This window comes from Armigeres subalbatus, chromosome 3 (assembly GCF_024139115.2).
Source record: "Armigeres subalbatus isolate Guangzhou_Male chromosome 3, GZ_Asu_2, whole genome shotgun sequence".
Lineage (NCBI taxonomy): Eukaryota > Metazoa > Arthropoda > Insecta > Diptera > Culicidae > Armigeres > Armigeres subalbatus.
Window position 1 is genome coordinate 354,735,456 of NC_085141.1, and position 17,805 is coordinate 354,753,260.

Below are 17,805 nucleotides of genomic sequence, written 5' to 3' on the forward strand. Positions count from 1 at the left end.
CGTACAATAATTGCCACTAATAAAATTGAAATATGATGCTCCCTATGTGAATCGCCGGGCGTTGGTCCCTCACCAGTGGCAATGTTTTTTGCCCTCTTGTATGTATATTATTCCGTATGCACGATCGTTTATTTTAATTTGTTTTGGATCAGCTGATCGCAAGTAAATGGGTCAGCTGAGTCTGTCTCAAAGTTTTACGCTTTCTTCTATGTTTGGTTTAAAGATTCCTACGATATATCCCGTGATCTGATATGAGGAGTGATGAAGGATCTCAAGGCCGTTCATCTCCTCCCACACAAACGAGGTGAAGGTTCATTAAGAAAATGATCCTTCGCTTGTTAGGGTAGGCCAAAAACATATATATTTTTCAATTATAAAATCATTCAATGGTCCGTTGTTTATCTATCATTAACTGTTATCTGTCATATCTGAATTTTACCTTCGGTGGAGTTTAGTGTTAGAATCTCTTGATGTTATTCGTTCTGTATGTGTTTTTATAAATTCTTTTAATAATAATTTCTTACAAAGTTTACTTTTGGATCTTTGATATGGTTCAGCTAACATTTTTTTGTTATTCTTCAACGCTTCTCTTGACCAAGATTTAAATACATTGATACGTTTCTGAGTTAATATATATAATTATTCCACAGTAATTTTCATGTTCCCTATTATTCTTCTAATTTATCCCTTCTATTATATCCCTATTATTCTTCTAATTTAATTCGTACTCTTTGTGTTATTTCAAAATTATTTTCACCCGTATCTTAGTGTTATATCAACTTATTTTATTATTAAAAAACTTTTTTTTGTTTGTTTGTTTTCTGACCATACTGCATCTATTACGTGTTCTTCTAATCTATCAAATCACCCTGTTATATCCCTTTTTTCTTTCGTCGTGTGACCTTTTTTTCTACTAATCTTTTAAGTATTCTCATATTTGCACATAAACTTTCTCGAGAGTTTCTTACCTGATGATGCCTTCTCGAATCGCCTCGCCTTTACTTGGTGTTGCTCTTGCGTCCTCATAATCATTCGTGTTATTGATCACTTGGATGGTTGTAAATCTCGAGTGCAGGGTGTGTTCCTAGTCTGCTGTTTGATTCTTCCGTATCGTCTTGTGCTTTCTGATGCCTTACTTGTTTCGCCTCTTAAGCTGCTCCTCTCGTGTGGGTTCCTTTGTACTGCCGTCTAAATTTGTAATCTTCGATGAAATTGTTTTGGCCAAGCCATGATGATGTTTTGGTAAATGATGTCTATTGTTTGTTGTGTGCAAAAATTGCTGTTGTACCGGCCACTTGTATAAATCTGACGTGATATCTCCAGCGGAGTAGAAGTAGCTCTGCTCTAGTTGTATTTCAATAATTTTCTGCATGGAACATTGCAATAGTTTGACGTTATTACAGTGCCTTTTTCAATAGTTTTAAGCTGCTTCCGTTCAGATAAGTTGCTAGTTAGCAAGTCGTGATGAATTGACGTGTGTCACACTGCTTAAATGTATGGATTCTTAGATGTTGTACCGTTATCATGGTGTTCGCATTGTTTGTGTTTGATTCGAAGTCTTTGTTGTTGCTTTTTGAATTTCGCTGTGTATTGGCTTCAGCTTCTGGAAATTTTGATTACTTGATAAGTTGCCTTTGTGTTAGACCCGCCTCCGCTGTAGTTTTAGGACCTCTGCTTTGAATTGACTTTTTGGGGCCGTCTGGTTAAATTGATGAACACTGTTGAATTGTTGATTGTTCTAAAATTTCGTCTTAACGTTTTTTATCTTTGTGAGGCGACTTGTATCTGCTCGTTCCGTCATTATTGTGTTACTTTAACTCTTCCAAAATCATCTCCAGGGGTTGAATTAAAATCTCTTCTTGCACTTTCGGTTATGTATGATGATGCTCCTGAATATGTCCTTGCTTTCAGCTTCGTATAATGTCTTGTCATTCACTTATCTCCAATCGCCTTGTTGAATCCGCCTTTTTGGTTTCGTATGATGCACATCCGTCTTCGCCTGTTATTTGTCACTTTAATTCGTATTGTTGATTTCGTATGATGTATTTAACACTTTCACTTCCTGGTTGAGTTCGCCTTCATTGATAACCTCCGAATATTTCGTCTTCCGTCTCCTGATTCCCCACACTCTCGATCTTCAACCCACCGTATGACCCGTCGTTCCGGTGATACCAATTAACTATGGTATGTATATCGTGAGCCGTTGATGTCTTCCTTCTCTGCCGATGACGTCTGTTCGTCTTCAATAGATGCTATCTCGACCGTCTCTCGAGTAAGTTGTGCATATTTAAATTTTCTCAAATTATTGTGAATAGTTCACTATCCTATAATTTTTATTAGACTTTGCAAATATAAGGACCTGCTCCTACAGTCTTTGTTACTTTTCACTTACTTTAGTTATTCGATTCGGTATTAATTCCTTGCTACCTTTTTACATGCTTAAGTTATTATATTTATCACATTTTATTATGAACCTTGTTTACTATTACTATTATTATTATTTTTTTTCGATTATTTTGTTTTCCCAGTATTATTCCCATTAAATTTATCTTTGTGTTGTAGCAATGAATGTCTTCTGCAGGTTTTTGGGGACGTATAAATTCAATAAAAATTTCTTCCTGCAAAATACTTGTTGCTACGTCTATCGTGTTATACTTACTTCTTTAGTATTTAGGGCGGTTTTGGTTGAGAAATTGCTACAACCTCTCCCCCCTCATCGATCATGGCTTTAGGCGTGCTTCTGAAATGATACTCAATCCTTGCGATTAATTCATAGTATTTATAAACATTTTAAAATAAAAAAAACAAATGAAAATGTATTAGTTGTACTATAAGCATATGTATATTAGTATGCAAAATTATAAGTTCCTAACTTGATTTCTTATGATTTAGTAAATTATCCTATGGTTATTTTTATTTATTTGATTATTGCATAATAAAGCAATAATTACCAATTACCTTTAATTGAATTAATGTTTCCATTTTTTCGTATTAGATGTCTGAAATACTTTCCATTTTCAAAGTCCATGATATTTTTAGAGTAATCAAAGATAATAATTCCGTTCTGTTTCATGCTAAGGCTTTGATGGGTGTCCATTCAAGGTTTTTGTGCAACTGTAACATTACTTCGTCATATTTGTGAAAACTGCTTAATACATTTCCTTTTCCCATATTCAGTATATATTTGCTGATGAATATTGTTTCGTCTTCTGTTTGTTTTCCGTAATTTTCCTCTACTTATTATCCATAGTGTTCGAAATAATTTGAGTGTCGGTACCTTCGTTTATTGTTGCTATTTGAGTGAGCTCATTTTCTTCTTTTATTTGGCTAATTGTGTCTTTTCTGTTCAACGTTCCATCGATTGTTGTTGTATGCTTTGGGTTGTTCAACCCAGTTTCTATGTCATTAGTATATATCAATTTTTCTTTTTGTCTGTGACTTCTTTCTGTCTTGCATTTCCCCATTTTTAAATTCTCACCTTTATTTCTGTGACGTTGCTCTTTATCTATGCTGTTCTTTTTATTATACTTCTCCTTTTTACTAATTCCTTGTGGATTGAATTCTAGTTTTCTTGCGCAACAAGAAATTTCTCCTTTGAAACAACATAAAAATATACCTATCACCCCTCCTATGACTGCAATGGACGTGGTAGTAAACCATGGATTCTTTAAAGGTGCATAAACTAAGTTTTGTAGGACAGTACGTTGATTCTTAAGTTGTTCGACGTTTATCCCTATATCAAATACTCTTTTCTTATCATAGAACGATGATAGAAGATGAAAACAATCAAATGTTTGGTATTAGTTATTGTATTTTTTTAATCTGTTATTATGTATTTTCTCCAATTTGTTCCCATTTTTAATGATTGTTGTTTGTTCGCTAGGAAAAGCGACAATTTCATAGGGGCCCTTCCATAAGGCCTGTAATTTTTGTCCTGCACCCGTTGGGTTGGCTTGAACGAGAACCATATCTCCCCACATGGGCTGCCATTCGTCAGAGTTCTTATCGTAAATTTCCTTACGTTTTCCTTCGATATTATTAAATTTTGTCTTGCATTTTCATGCAATCTTTTAAAAATTATTTTCATTTCTTTACTGTAGTCATCATAGTTTAATTCTGACTCGGTAATTGTATAAATTGATGACAGGATTCTTGCTTTTCTTCCATATAGGAGTTCGAACGGAGTATAATTCGTTGATCCGTTGTTTGTCGTATTATATTCAAACGAGAAGTAGTTTAAGTGTTGATCCCATAATTGTGGATTACCACCTACAAATTGTCTAAGATACATTTTCAATTCTCTGTTAGATCTTTCTACTAAATTTGCCTGTGGGTGATAAGCACTAGTATTAATCTTTTTAATTTTCAAAATTTTGCAAATGTGTTTGAAAAATTTACTCATAAATTGATCCTTGGTCTGTAACCAATTCTAAGGGTGTCCCGTACTTGCAAATTAAATTTTCTACAAACGTTCTTGCAACAGTTTCGGCTTCTTGGTTGCTCATAGGTGATACCACCAGAAAACGTGTCAGGTCATCTTGCATGACAAGCCCATATCTGTTCCCCCATTCCGATTCCGGTAGAACTACAATATCCATGTATAATTTTTCGAATGGTTCACAAGCAGAGGTAGTAATTTTCATTGGTATTTTGTGTGATTTACCAATTTTATTCTTTTGACAAGAGGCACACTGCCGAACATAGTTGTCAATATCTCGTCTCATGTTTTGCCACACGAAAATTAATCCAATTTTTTTTCGCATCCGGCGTGCTCCGACTTGTCCTCCTAAGGGAGCATCATGAAATTCTCTAAGTATTGTTTCAATCTCATTAGTATTAATTTGAATTCGTTCGGAATCTGCGTTATATAGGCTGAAAACTAAGCCATATTTGGTTGCTAGAAATTGTAATATTTCTAATATATCAAACTGTTTTATTTTTCGAAACGATGTGACATGAATTTTATTTGAAGCTTTAATCATAGTTCCATTATCGCTTAAACATTTATCTAATTTCTGGAAAAACTTTCTGCTGTTGATTACTGAATTACTTTTCCCGTCAACAATTATTCCAAATATGTTTTCCTGTGGAATCGATAGTATTCCGTTTTCGCTAAAGTCTTTTATTCCATGCGGTAAATTGGTGATTTGTGAAATTTCATTTGTATTTTGATCTACTGTTCAAAATAACGATATTAATATCGGCTGAGTCTTCCTTTAGTGATTTTGAAATTACTAATTGTTCTATGTCTATTGAATTTTTCTTTAGATGATTCCAAATATGCTTCGTATGCGTTGGTCATATTGGAATCTTCAACGTCACAATTTTGTCTATATCATATGATTGAGTCATATCATCATTAATTTGATTTTGATCCGTTACAATAGGCAAGTTTTTGTCGTTGTCTATGTTTGTATTAGGCGAATTATTATCTTTTATTGCATTTACTGGTTCAAACAAGTTGAGTTCCTGCTGTTTTTCAAGCTGCTGACGTGTAACAACAGCAATAATTTGTCCCTCTGATTCTGTGTGTTTGAGAGATTGAATTTCGGCAGTTGGAAGCCGAGATAAAAATCTGCTACAATATTCTCTTTTCCCTGTTTGTATCTAATGTCACATTCTAATCCTTGTAATTTCAATCTTAAGCGTGTGAGAATTGGCGAAGTTTCTTTTAAATGCCATAATGAAATTAGCGGTCTATGATCCGTATAGACAATAAACCTCTGATTATATATGTAATGTCTGAAATGCTGAACTGCCCACACTATTGCGAGTAATTCTTTTTCGATTGTATGATACCTTTTCTGCTCCTATAAGACTCCTACTAGCATAAGCTATGGGTTTATCAATTGAATTTTCATTCGATAGTACCGCACCAATGCCATGTTCACTCGCGTCGGTAGTAATAACAAACGTGTCTTTATAATTTGGTCTGGATAAGAGTGAGTCCGATGTTAAAAAGTTTCTCAGTTCCTCAAATGCTTTTTGGCAGTCATCCGACCAAACAAATTTAACATTTTCCTCAATAATTCATTCAAGGGTTTCCGTTTCTCAGCTATTCCAGGTATGAATTTGCCATAGAAGTTCACAGTTCCTAAAATGATCTTACTCCTTTCACTGTCTTGGGTACAGACATTTCTTTAATAACTTTAATATTATCATTTTAATGGTCGTTTTCCATTTTTATCTACCATGTGTCCTAAAATTTTAACTGAGTTTTCAGAATTTGACATTTCGTAGGCTCAATTTTCAAATTGTGCCTTCTAAAACTTCAAGTATTTTAATAAGATTTTCGTTATTTTCCTCTATTGTTTTTCCAAAAACAATGATGTCGTCTAAATAAACAATAGCTTTGACATCTTTAATCTCGTAAATTATTGTGTTCATTAATCTTTGAAAGGTTGATGGACTATTTCTTAGTCCCATTGGCATCCTTGTGAATTCAAAATGTCCTCTTGGTGTTGAGAAAGCAGTTTTGGCTGCATCTTTAGGGTGAATTGGAACCTGATAAAATCCTGACTTTAAGTCAATGGTTGAAAAATATGCACTATCCCCCAAATTGTCCATTATTTCATCTATTAATGGAATTGGATATACGAATGGTTTCGTAATCAAGTTTAACGCTCTGAAATCTACTACAATTCGATATTTCTTGTTTCCTTCTTCATCAAAATCTTTCTTCGGAATGCATAACACAGGTGCATTCCATGGACTTCTTGGCCTAATAATGCCTTGCTTGTACATTTCATCAATTTCTTCATTAATATGCTTCTTGGTAGATTCTGGAAATCTGTATTGTCGTTTATTAATTGGTACATTTGATGTGGTTTCAATTTCATGCATTGCAGCATTCGTAATTGTAAGCTTATCTTCTTTCAAATAAAACACGTCGCTATATTTCGCTATAATTTCTTCTATCGAGTTGAAGTTAGGTTTCTTTAAATGCTTGAAGTCGATTATTTCTAGTAATTTACTACAGCGTTCATTGCCTCTTATTTGCTTTCGATTCTTGTTTTCTACCAAGCTGTAGTCTTGGTTGGAGTCCAAATCCACAGGTTTCCATTGTATTTCTGAATTCTCTTCCCGATATTCGTTTTCTTCATATTCATCAATATCGTTGTCGCCCATATTATCATTCAATTTTTGTTCTGAAGATTCAATCATTGTAGTTTCGTCGTAATAATATTCATCTGCATGATCGATCCATATTCCGGACTCATGTTGTTGATAACTTGATTTGGTTTACATATCTCATCATTATTATGCTGCCAATCGTTTTCGGATTGGTTAAAATACGTGTTTTGATTGATCAATGTACTTGTTTGAATTTTGTTAATAGTATGCACGTACCTATTGTTGTTTCTACTTGATATCGAAACATCGAAATGGTTTTGCACCGCTTTCAAAGTAATTGTTCTGAAGTTTTCACTAATGTTTGATACATATTGTTTAAGGAATTCTATTCCAATGATACCTGGCATTATTAAATTGTCTACTAAGTGAAAAGTAGTTATAAATCTTATTCCATTGATAAGTAATTCTACGTCTGCTCTCCCAAGTGTTACTTTACTACCATTTTCTATACCCACTAGTGTAATTATCTCATCCGTATTAAAACTTTTAACGCCTACATAGCTTAATAAATCATATCTTAATAGGTTTACTGAAGAACCTGTATCTATTAAATATTTTACTTTATTCATGGAAGCATCCACTGACGCCAACTCCATGAAATATTTATCATTATCATAAGTTAATTCCGTTGTAACTTGAGCTGCAATGTTTGAGTTTTGAATGTCTTGTGGCTTTTCTATATGACCACACGTTTTATCTGATTTTGCTACAAATACAAATCCCATGTCCTCGTTTAGTTTGGCTAATTTTCTGTCGTAAGTATAGCCTCCATTGTTGTCTTTATCTGCAGTGTACACTATGAATTCCTTATTGAATGTGTCTGCTATGTATCTTAAAATGTCTAAACTTAATCTGTCGAGTAAATCTTTAAAGGAGAATACTTGAATAATTTTCGCCAACTTGGCAAATTCTGGACCGTTATGGAATCCATCTATGAGTCCTTTGAAAAATACTTTCGAGTTAAAATCTGTTTCCTTAGTACCATTCATTAATATACCCCAAGTTCTTTTATTAGGAAATGAAAAAATTCTTCCATTTAAATGTGGTTTTAGACCATACGGAAGGTCGATGAAATTCTTCAGTTCTTTATAAGCTGATAGACTGTTAATTATTAAAAATGTAGCATCTGTTTCATATTCCTCAAGTATTTTTGTCGTCAATCTTATTGATTTCTGTCTAAGCTGTGGCATTGCTTTTACAAACTCTTCGTAAGGATATGTTTTCCATGTATTATCTTTTGTGTCGACATTAAAGTTGATATTTTCTAGACCATCATTATGTGGGTTCCGAATTGATTCTTGTTGTTTGGAAAAAAGTTCAAATCTACCTGATTCATCCTTTATTGGTTCAATTATTTCTGAGAATGATCCAGTTGTTTCGGGTTTCGAAGATTCTGTTGTGATAGATTCGGAATCTATATCGCTTTTAAAGTCATAATTCTGTTTATTCTGTTGGATAACCGAATCGATGTTTTCTCGTACTTATCTCTTTCTTCATATTCTATTAAATCCTTGCTTACAAATCCGTAAACATTTAGAGAAGTGTTCTCTGATCTTTTTAGTTTTAAAACGTGTTTCCTCGAAATTCATGTATGTTGATTCGATATGCTCCTTAGCAAATTTGTACCCAATTTTGGCTGGTACTCTAATTTATCCACCACGTGAAATTTTGTCGGTATGATTAGTTCTCCTATTGTTAAATGAATCCATATTGTTCCAATGGATGGCACTTGTTTACCATTTACGCATATCCATGCATGTTTGAATGGGTCTATTTTTGTTGCTCCGACTTTGATTGCGGTGCTCTGATGAATGAAATTATAACAGATACTTGTATCCAAGTAGTATCTCTCATTGTATTGTGGATTTTCTGCGGTTGCCAGTTTCCAATAAAAACCGGTTGAAAAGTCTCCATACATAGGGCTTGTTGCAAATAATTTTCCTGTTTCTTCTTCTTCGTATTGTGCATCAGTATCATATACTTGTGTATAAAAACAGTGGGATCCGTCTATCTTTCCTATCAAACCCCCATGGTTTAGTTTTTGCTTCTGATTGTATTCAAAATTTCAGTTATTCAGTTTCCTTCACGTAATGGTTCGAATCTTCTGTTTTCAGAGTTTGAATTTCCGTTCGTATTAAAGTAATTTCTATTTCCGTTGTTTTGATGCGGTGATTCATTCCAATAATTTTGATTCGAATTGTTTCTATTGTTTTGGCTATGATTGTTGTCATATTGGTTACCGTTATTTCTGTAAGAATTTTGTTCAAAGTTGTTTCGTTCGTTGCGAGGGGAATTGTAATGTCTGTCATTTCTTGAATAGTTATCATTTCGATTTCGATAACTATTATTATTCGGATATCCGTAGTTCTGATTTTGCTGGTAGTTATTAGATTGCCCATTGAAATGGTTTCTGTCATTATTTCTATTCCTTTGATCATTTCTGTCGTCATGGTCAATGTTTCTGTTGCTGTAAAAATTGTTTCTGTTTCTGGAAATTTCCGAAGTTTTTCTTTGGTTGTTGAATTTTGCTCTTCTTTTCAAGTCTGTGTGATTCTGCAATATGAGCATCCTGCAATCTATGCTCAATTTGTTCTATCTGCTCCACATCTATACATTCCTCCTGCAGATAAGTTATCAAGTCTTCCAAATTATCCTCCTTATGTGCTTTGGCTAAGTTTTTTCAAGTTTCTATTTTAAGCCCTCCTAAGAAATGGGTCGTAAGTTTCTGAGAGCGTATGAATTTTCGCCGCCCCCTCTGTTCCTTCATATTCATCAATGTGTTTGTTTCATAGTAAGCACCCTATCTTTGTAACTTTGAAAGGTCTCTGTTTTCCCTTGTTCCAACGTTTCAATCTTTTGAAACAATTCTTCTAATTTCAATTTTCCTTTGAATTCTCTTTTGCAAATTATCTCTAATTTCTACCCAAGTATCGGCATGTATTCGTTTGAAATGCAATGCTGCTGGTCCTTTCAATTTGGATAATATTACATGAATGAGTTCCGTTTCGGTTTCATGGATCTCATTCTGATCATTCCTTGGTGGAATGAATTTTGCAAAATAGTCTGCTTGGAACAAAAAGCCATCCAATTCAGCTGCTGTTCCTCGAAATTCTGGAATGCATTTAATTGCTTTTTCTGTGGGGAATTCGTAAGCCATTTTGTTCAAGAATGATTTGTATACCGGCTCAAATTTAACACTAAATTCTTGTAGCTCGTTTAATATCAAAGATTTGGTATCGATTTCAGATTGATCAGCGTTATTTAATGTAGATGATAGAAGATTAGGATCACGTATTGGTCCAAAATATAAATCTGTGCCAGATATGGACACGTTCAGATTCGAAAAATCCTCAATACTAATTGGAAAATGATCTTCACTAACACTCACACGTCTATTCCTCAAATTATGAAATTTTCCTGCTTGAATTTCAGAGTTCTTTTCCGTATTTCTTTTTGTTTGGTATTTTCTAATATTTGAATACAATTTTCATATTTCTTTTTCACAATATCCAGTTTATCTGTTAAATCATTCCAAATTTCAGTTTCGTTTAATTGTTCATATTTTTGGACGATGTTCTCGAATTCTTCTAACGCCGCTTTTAAGATTTCTGTTTTATGAAAAATTCCTTGTAAAGACCTGGTTCTAGTTCTATTTTTGTTTAAATTATCGAATTCCTTAAAAAAGAATTCTTGAATTTGTTCTAATTGTTCAGAATCTTTTCAAATGAATCGTCCAAACTTGACATTTATTTGAATAATGTCAAAATCAACAAATATTTTCACTATTGATGATGAGAAATAATATCAACATGTTTTAAGGCATTCAAATTAAAGAAAAGGTTTGTTACTTACCATATTAAAATTCCATGTATTATTATTTGTTTCCATATCTAAGACCTGGTGCTCGATCTTGTGGTCGTTTTCTGTATTTTTCTCCGCAAAACCACTTCTACTTATCTGATGTTTGTTCTTATTTTCTTCGGCACTGATTTTCACTTAATCAAAAATTAGCGTTCCTCTGTTGCGAAAACAGTCTTTTCCGCTGTCACCATATGTAACGACGTGGAAATGTCCGAAATGTTTCATAATGCATGATACTACTAAACCAACGGGTTGTGAAAACCTTCACTTAAACATCTGTATTCGAACCCAGCATGGGTTCTTTGTAAACAACGCACCATACCGCCGAGCTATTAACAGCTACCGCTTGTATTACTCTTTGATTTTAAGTATACTCTTAAAATCAATCAATCAATATTTTCTCTTTCTTTCAACTGGGCTTTAAATTAAATTCCCCTTTCCCAAAGAATCATTACACCTTCGGGTCGGCTCTTCCTTTTCGAAGCACTCAGACCCTAATATCAATATTTCCTTTCAAGTTTATATTGGTAAGATCAAAATCATATTCTCTCTGTTTTTCATGCAGGGCAACAAACCCCTTTATATCAATACACCTGTATACGTGTATGTAGATTCAATGAAGACTCTTATTGTCTCTATCATTTTGGCTAAGTTATTATTCCGCGCTCCTCACCCAAACAAATTCTTTCCTTAGTGTCCTATACATATGCGCCAATGCATCATCATCAATGACGATCGCGGCTATGTACCGCTATATCGTACACTGTCAATATGTGAGCACGTTTGAACATGTCAATCCACCGCGCTCCAGTTAAGTAAATCTGACTAAGCTGTTTTCGACGGTTTCGCCAAACCGTGATAAGGGTATGCGATATTTCACATAACTTTTAAATTGATGAAAAGTAAATTAACCCAAAAATTCCTACATGCAACATTTTAAATTTATGTTGATTGCCTAAATTATTTTGCGTTGAGTAATTGAATATATTCCGCCTTATTTTTACAATATCTCACTGCCATCAGTATTTAAAATTGTTTTAGGAAGGTGTCGGCACATAAGGCTGTGCATATCCTTCCATCCATCGAGTTGAGCATATATAGTAGATTATGCTCAATTGTTTGCGCCGGAAAATCCGAGTAAATATATCGGTCAAACGGTCAAAAGTAACATGAATTCTATTGTCAATAGTGATTTTATGCCACATTGACCCTTAATAACGTACTTGACATCGTTTCCATTACGTTAGGAAAGGTAATGAACGTTTTCCCTGCGTACAAAAATTGCCACTAATAAAATTGAAATATGATGCTCCCTATGTGAATCGCCGGGCGTTGGTCCCTCACCAGTGGCAATGTTTTGCCCTCTTGTATGTATATTATTCCGTATGCACGATCGTTTATTTTAATTTGTTTTGGATCAGCTGATCGCAAGTAAATGGGTCAGCTGAGTCTGTCTCAAAGTTTTACGCTTTCTTCTATGTTTGGTTTAAAGATTCCTACGATATATCCCGTGATCTGATATGAGGGAGTGATGAAGGATCTCAAGGCCGTTCATATGGTCTATTCTCATGTACATAGGTGGCTAAGGTCTTAGTTAAACGTGACTCTATCTCTTGTTTTACCGTCTAGCGCTGATCATGAGTTCATTCCCTATCGGTCATTTACTGTGTTATAAGGTAGTCAACTAATTTTATTTGTCTTTCAGAATACATCTAGTCACGTCTCTTATGTCCTTCAATCTTTCTTTACATTGGAGTATGAATTATTTTTCCTAACCCAAAAATGAAAGATCAGAAACAGGTTTTGTTTATACGTAGATCCATGCAGTAAAAGTAAAGAGTAAAATAACAAAGATTACTGAGAAGAAATAACGGATATAATCACCATGTATAATGCAAAATTAGTAAATCTACAGTATCTACTTTCACTACTTACTGTATACTGAACTATGAACTACAATTGGTGCAATGGATGATCGTTTGCTTCCCAGTCTTTTGTGTTAGTATTTTGTTAGTTAAGACTGGTACTAGACTCTGCCGGAACCTCCGCAGCATATACTCAAAGAAGATGTTGTTAGATCATGCGACACCTTCTCTAAGTATTTACATGGAGGTTTGATATATCAAGTGTTTAATTATTTTTCTATATATTGGCGAAAAATACTCGACGCGTTTCTGTTAAATTGAAATGTTACCGGTATTAAAATACGTTACTTCAGTTACTGCTTATAAGGTAACCTTACTCGGATGCAATTAATTTCATCTCGTTTTCGTCTAACGGTAATGTGGTGAGTACTAATAATACTAACAATGTGTACTATAAAAAGAACAAAATTATTTCACAATTTTAACAATATGCAGACACTTGACTTATCAACGTTGACCCCATCATCCGTGGATAGGGCAAATGCTCACACGTCAAATTGTATAGAAATTAGCGAAAACACAATCCAAAACATCATTCTTGCACCTGTGATACCATACTTAATACACAGTATAAGAAAAGTCGAGAGAAAAGTCCAACCCGTACTGTTTACCGTTTTAAATAAATTGCCTTTAGAATTTCAGAGAAGAGTTTCAAAAATATTCTCGTATGTTTTCCCGTGCGATTTTTTTAAATATCATCTTTCTGCTTCTTCTTCTACATGCAACATGAAAGCGCCAAATAATAACGTCGAAAATAACACAACAATGCAATACATCTCGTTGAATATAATTTACCAATGCAACACATGCCGCTTACGCATCCGACTGTTCTGACTTCGTGTGTTTATTGCTTAACCGGCAATGTTTACATCCAGCACCATGTTTTTAGCTTCAGGCGAGTTGTTCGTGGATGACTGCCTTTCCTGGGGGTGTTTGTACCTGAATTTCTTCAATGTTAGCAGTTGTCAAAATCTGGGTATGTCAACTAAATGGATCTGAGTCAGACAGAACCCGAAATCTGGGAAACCGGGGACTTAAACATTTTCGTATATAACAACATGGCGTCGACCAAGATTTTTTATGTATACAGGTTATCCGACTTCGTCAGTAGATGGGAATAACTAGCGCGAAGGGAAACATACATTTTCAGTGCAAAACGTAAACAAACGAGCATAAATTCCATACAAAAATCCAAGATGGCTGAGTTGGGGATATTGACAAGTCGGGTAACCTGTACACAAAAAAAAACTTGGCGTCGACGTCGTATGCCGGAGTAAATGCTAGGGGATTTTGCTGGATGCAGCAAGAAAAAGGTAAGCATGATCTAATAAATGGCGGTGGAGCATTGTCGGCCCAGCCGGCAAGTGATATGCGTTTGGGAAAATTGTTTTCTTTAACATTTTTTACACAATAATAATTTTCTGGAGCGAAAATAGCTGGGTACCGGTTAAGGTAACCTGACACCTCAGGAATCTTGCCGATCAGCTGCTGAATCTCATGAAATTTCGTAACGAGTGCTTTCTAGTTGCGTTCTACTAATTTTCCACTTGAAATATAATGTGAAAATGTTTGTTTAAAAAAAGAATACAAAACTCAAACGTAAGTTTATTTTTATTTTTTCCCCAAATAAAAACTATACTTCTCAAAATTAGATCTAAAACGAACATAACCACAATCTTCAATGTTTGCCCGAATAAAAAATACAGTAGAATAACAATACAATTTATTGTAACACTACTATAAAAAACATTAAATTGGCAATAGATTATATTGTAAATAAAACCATAGAAATACATTATAATGCATTGTTATGAACCATTTACTCAAATGTAAATGAAGTTTCCGCAATAGAATGTACGGGTTATTAAGTATCGTAACTATACCAAATCTGAGACTTTTCCATACAATAGAGTGTATGGTTAATATATTGTTGAAATATCCGAACAAAACTGTTCAAAATACAATGTATTGTATTGTATTTGTATAGTAAAACAATACGATTTATGATTTCTTAGTTGTGACTGCTTTACTGTTCAACAATGCAATTGAAAGGGGGAAAATGCATATTTGGCGCTATGGGACAAATATTGTTATATAATTTGTATGCAATGTAATGAAACGTTTCAAGATATCAATGTACGAATCTTCTGTACGAAAACGATTCAAAAACAATTGCAAGTATTGTTACATTAGAGAAATATGTTGATGTATTGTATCCTCAGTGTTGATCATGGCTACACATCGCCAACCACGCAGTCTACGGAGGGTCCGCAAGTCATCTTCCACCTGATCGATCCACCTTGCCCGCTGCGCACCTCGCCTTCTTGTGCCCGTCGGATCGTTGTCGAGAACCATTTCACCGGGGTACTGTCCGATATTCTGGCTACGTGCCCAGCCCACCGCAGTCGACCGATCTTCGCGGTGTGAACGATGGATGGTTCTCCCAGCAACTCATGCAACTTCCCAAGTGATGCATTCGCCTCCTCCACGTACCGCAAATCCGCCATCTGCACCCCACCATAGATGGTATGCAGCACTTTCCTTTCTAAAACCTCAAGTATGCGTTGGTCCTCCACGAGCATCGTCCAAATCTCATGTCCATAGAAGACTGCCGGTCTAATGAGCGTTTTGTAGATTGTCAGTTTGGTACGGCGGCGAACTCTATTCGATCGGAGCGTCTTTCAGGTCAAAGTACGTACGATTTCCAGCCACTATGCATCTCGAATTTCCCTGCTGGTATCATTTTCGGCAGTCACCAGTGAGCCCAAATACACAAATTCTTCTACCACCTCGATTTCGTCACCACCGATGCAAACTCGCAGTGGGTGGCTCACATTACCTTCTCTTGAACCTCTTCCTATCATGTACTTCGTTTCGACGTGTTGATGACTAGTCCCATCCACTTAGCTTCGCTTTTCAGTCTGATGTAGGCTTCCTCCATCTTTTCAAAGTTACGATGCCATAATATCTATGTCGGCGAAGCCAAATAGCTGGACAGGCTTATTGAAAAATTGTACCACTCGTGTTAATCCCTGCTCTTCGTATTACCCCTTCCAAAGCGAAAGACCATCACCTTGCCGTAGCCCTCTGTGGGTTTCGAAGGGACTCGAGAGTGCCCCTGAAACTCGAACTACGCACATCACCCGATCCATCATCGCTTTGATCAACCGTGTCAGCTTATCCGGAAATCCGTGTTCGTGCATTAGCTGCCATAGCTGGTCCCGATCGATTGTATCATATGCGGCTTTGAAGTCGATGAATAGATGATGTGGGGGCACGTTTTATTCGCGGCATTTATGCAAGTACTTGGTGAATGGCGAACACCTGGTCCGTGGTTCATCGTTCACCTATAAAACCCGCCTGGTACTGCCCACTCTCTTGCAATTGGTGCTAGTCGACGACATAACATTTGGGAGAGTACCTTGTAGGCGGCGTTCAGCAAATTGATTGCGCGGTAGTTGCTACAATCCAGCTTATCGCCCTTTTTGTAGATGGGACACACACCTTCCATCCACACCTGCGGCAAAACTTCCTCTTCCCAAATCTCGGTAATGACCCAGTGCAGCGCTCTAGCCTTCTAACCTTCTTCTTATTGGCATTACATCCCCACACTGGGACAGAGCTGCCTCACACCTTAGTGTTCATTAAGCACTTCCACAGTTATTAACTGCGGGGTTTCTAAGCCAGTTTACCCATTTTTGAATTCCTACATCATGAGGCTAACACGATTGATGCTTTTATGCCCAGGAAGTCGAAACAATTTCCAATCCGAAATTGCCTAGACCGACACCGGAATTGAACCCAGCCACCCTCAGCATGGTCTTGCTTTGTAGCCGCGCGTCTTACCGCACAGCTAAGGAGAACCAGTGCCTAACCACCGTGTTTAAATAGCTCTCCTGGTAGTTGGTCAAACCCAGGGGCGATCCGGAGCCAGTAAAATTATGTCCTGCGCGCGTTCTCCCAGGTCCATCACCATACCGCCATCTTCGTCTGCCACATCGCCATTCAGGTGTTCTTCGTAGTGCTGCCGCCACCTTTGGATCACCTCACGCTCGTTCGTAAGAAGGTTCCGTTTATGTCCTTGCACATGTCAGGCTGTGACCCTTACGTGAACGGTTTAACTTCTCATAGAACTTTCGTGTGTTATTAGCAAGGTACAGTTGCTCCGTCTCTTCACGGTCTCGATCTTCCTGCTGGCGCTTTTCCTCCGGAAAATCGAGTTTTGCCTGTTCCGCGCACGTTTATATCGTGCCTCGTTCGCCCTCGTGCGATGCTGTATCAATCTCGCCCATCCTGCATTCTTCGCATCCACTAACTGCTTACATTCGCCGTCATACCAGTCGTTTTCTCTCTGATCAGGGGCACCGTGCCAAGTGCAGTGGTTGCGGTGCTTTTTTTTAATTGTGAAGTTCATCACGAAGAGGTTGCGGTGCTACCAATGGTGGATCGAATATTTCTCCAGCCATTTCTCAAGAGACGCTGCGACTAGTTGCTCTTCCGTTGGAGTGCCACTTCCAGCTGCTGCGCGTATTCTTGGGTTAGTCTATCGTCTTTTAGTCGCCCAATGTTAGGCCGCGGTGTCCGACTTCGACGCGTGTTGTACACCGTCGAGGTTTTGAGCGCAGGCATACTGCAACGAGGTAGTGGTCGGATTCAATATTCGCACTGCGGTAAGTGCGCACGTTCGTGATGTCGGAGAAGAATTTACCGTCGATTAGAACGTGGTCGATTTGGTTTTCCGTTTCATGGTTAGGAGATCTCCATGTGGCCTTGTGGATATTTTTGCGTGGAAAGAAGGTGCTTCGGACTTGTTATGTATCTTTACAATAAAAAACCCTGATTAATCCACCTAGCGGTGATGATGCCTTTCTCGCTTGTTCAAAAT

General features: G+C 36.4%; 1 protein-coding gene across 1 annotated transcript in view; it reads right to left on the bottom strand.

The window, feature by feature from the left end:
• LOC134222825 (uncharacterized) overlaps nt 1-17,805 on the bottom strand; it is an 88,358-nt gene that overhangs the window by 19,332 nt on the left and 51,221 nt on the right. The window contains exon 12 of the mRNA XM_062701974.1: nt 1,137-1,366. Within this exon, the coding sequence (XP_062557958.1) occupies nt 1,137-1,366 (230 nt within the window). The remainder of the gene's footprint in view (nt 1-1,136; nt 1,367-17,805) is intronic.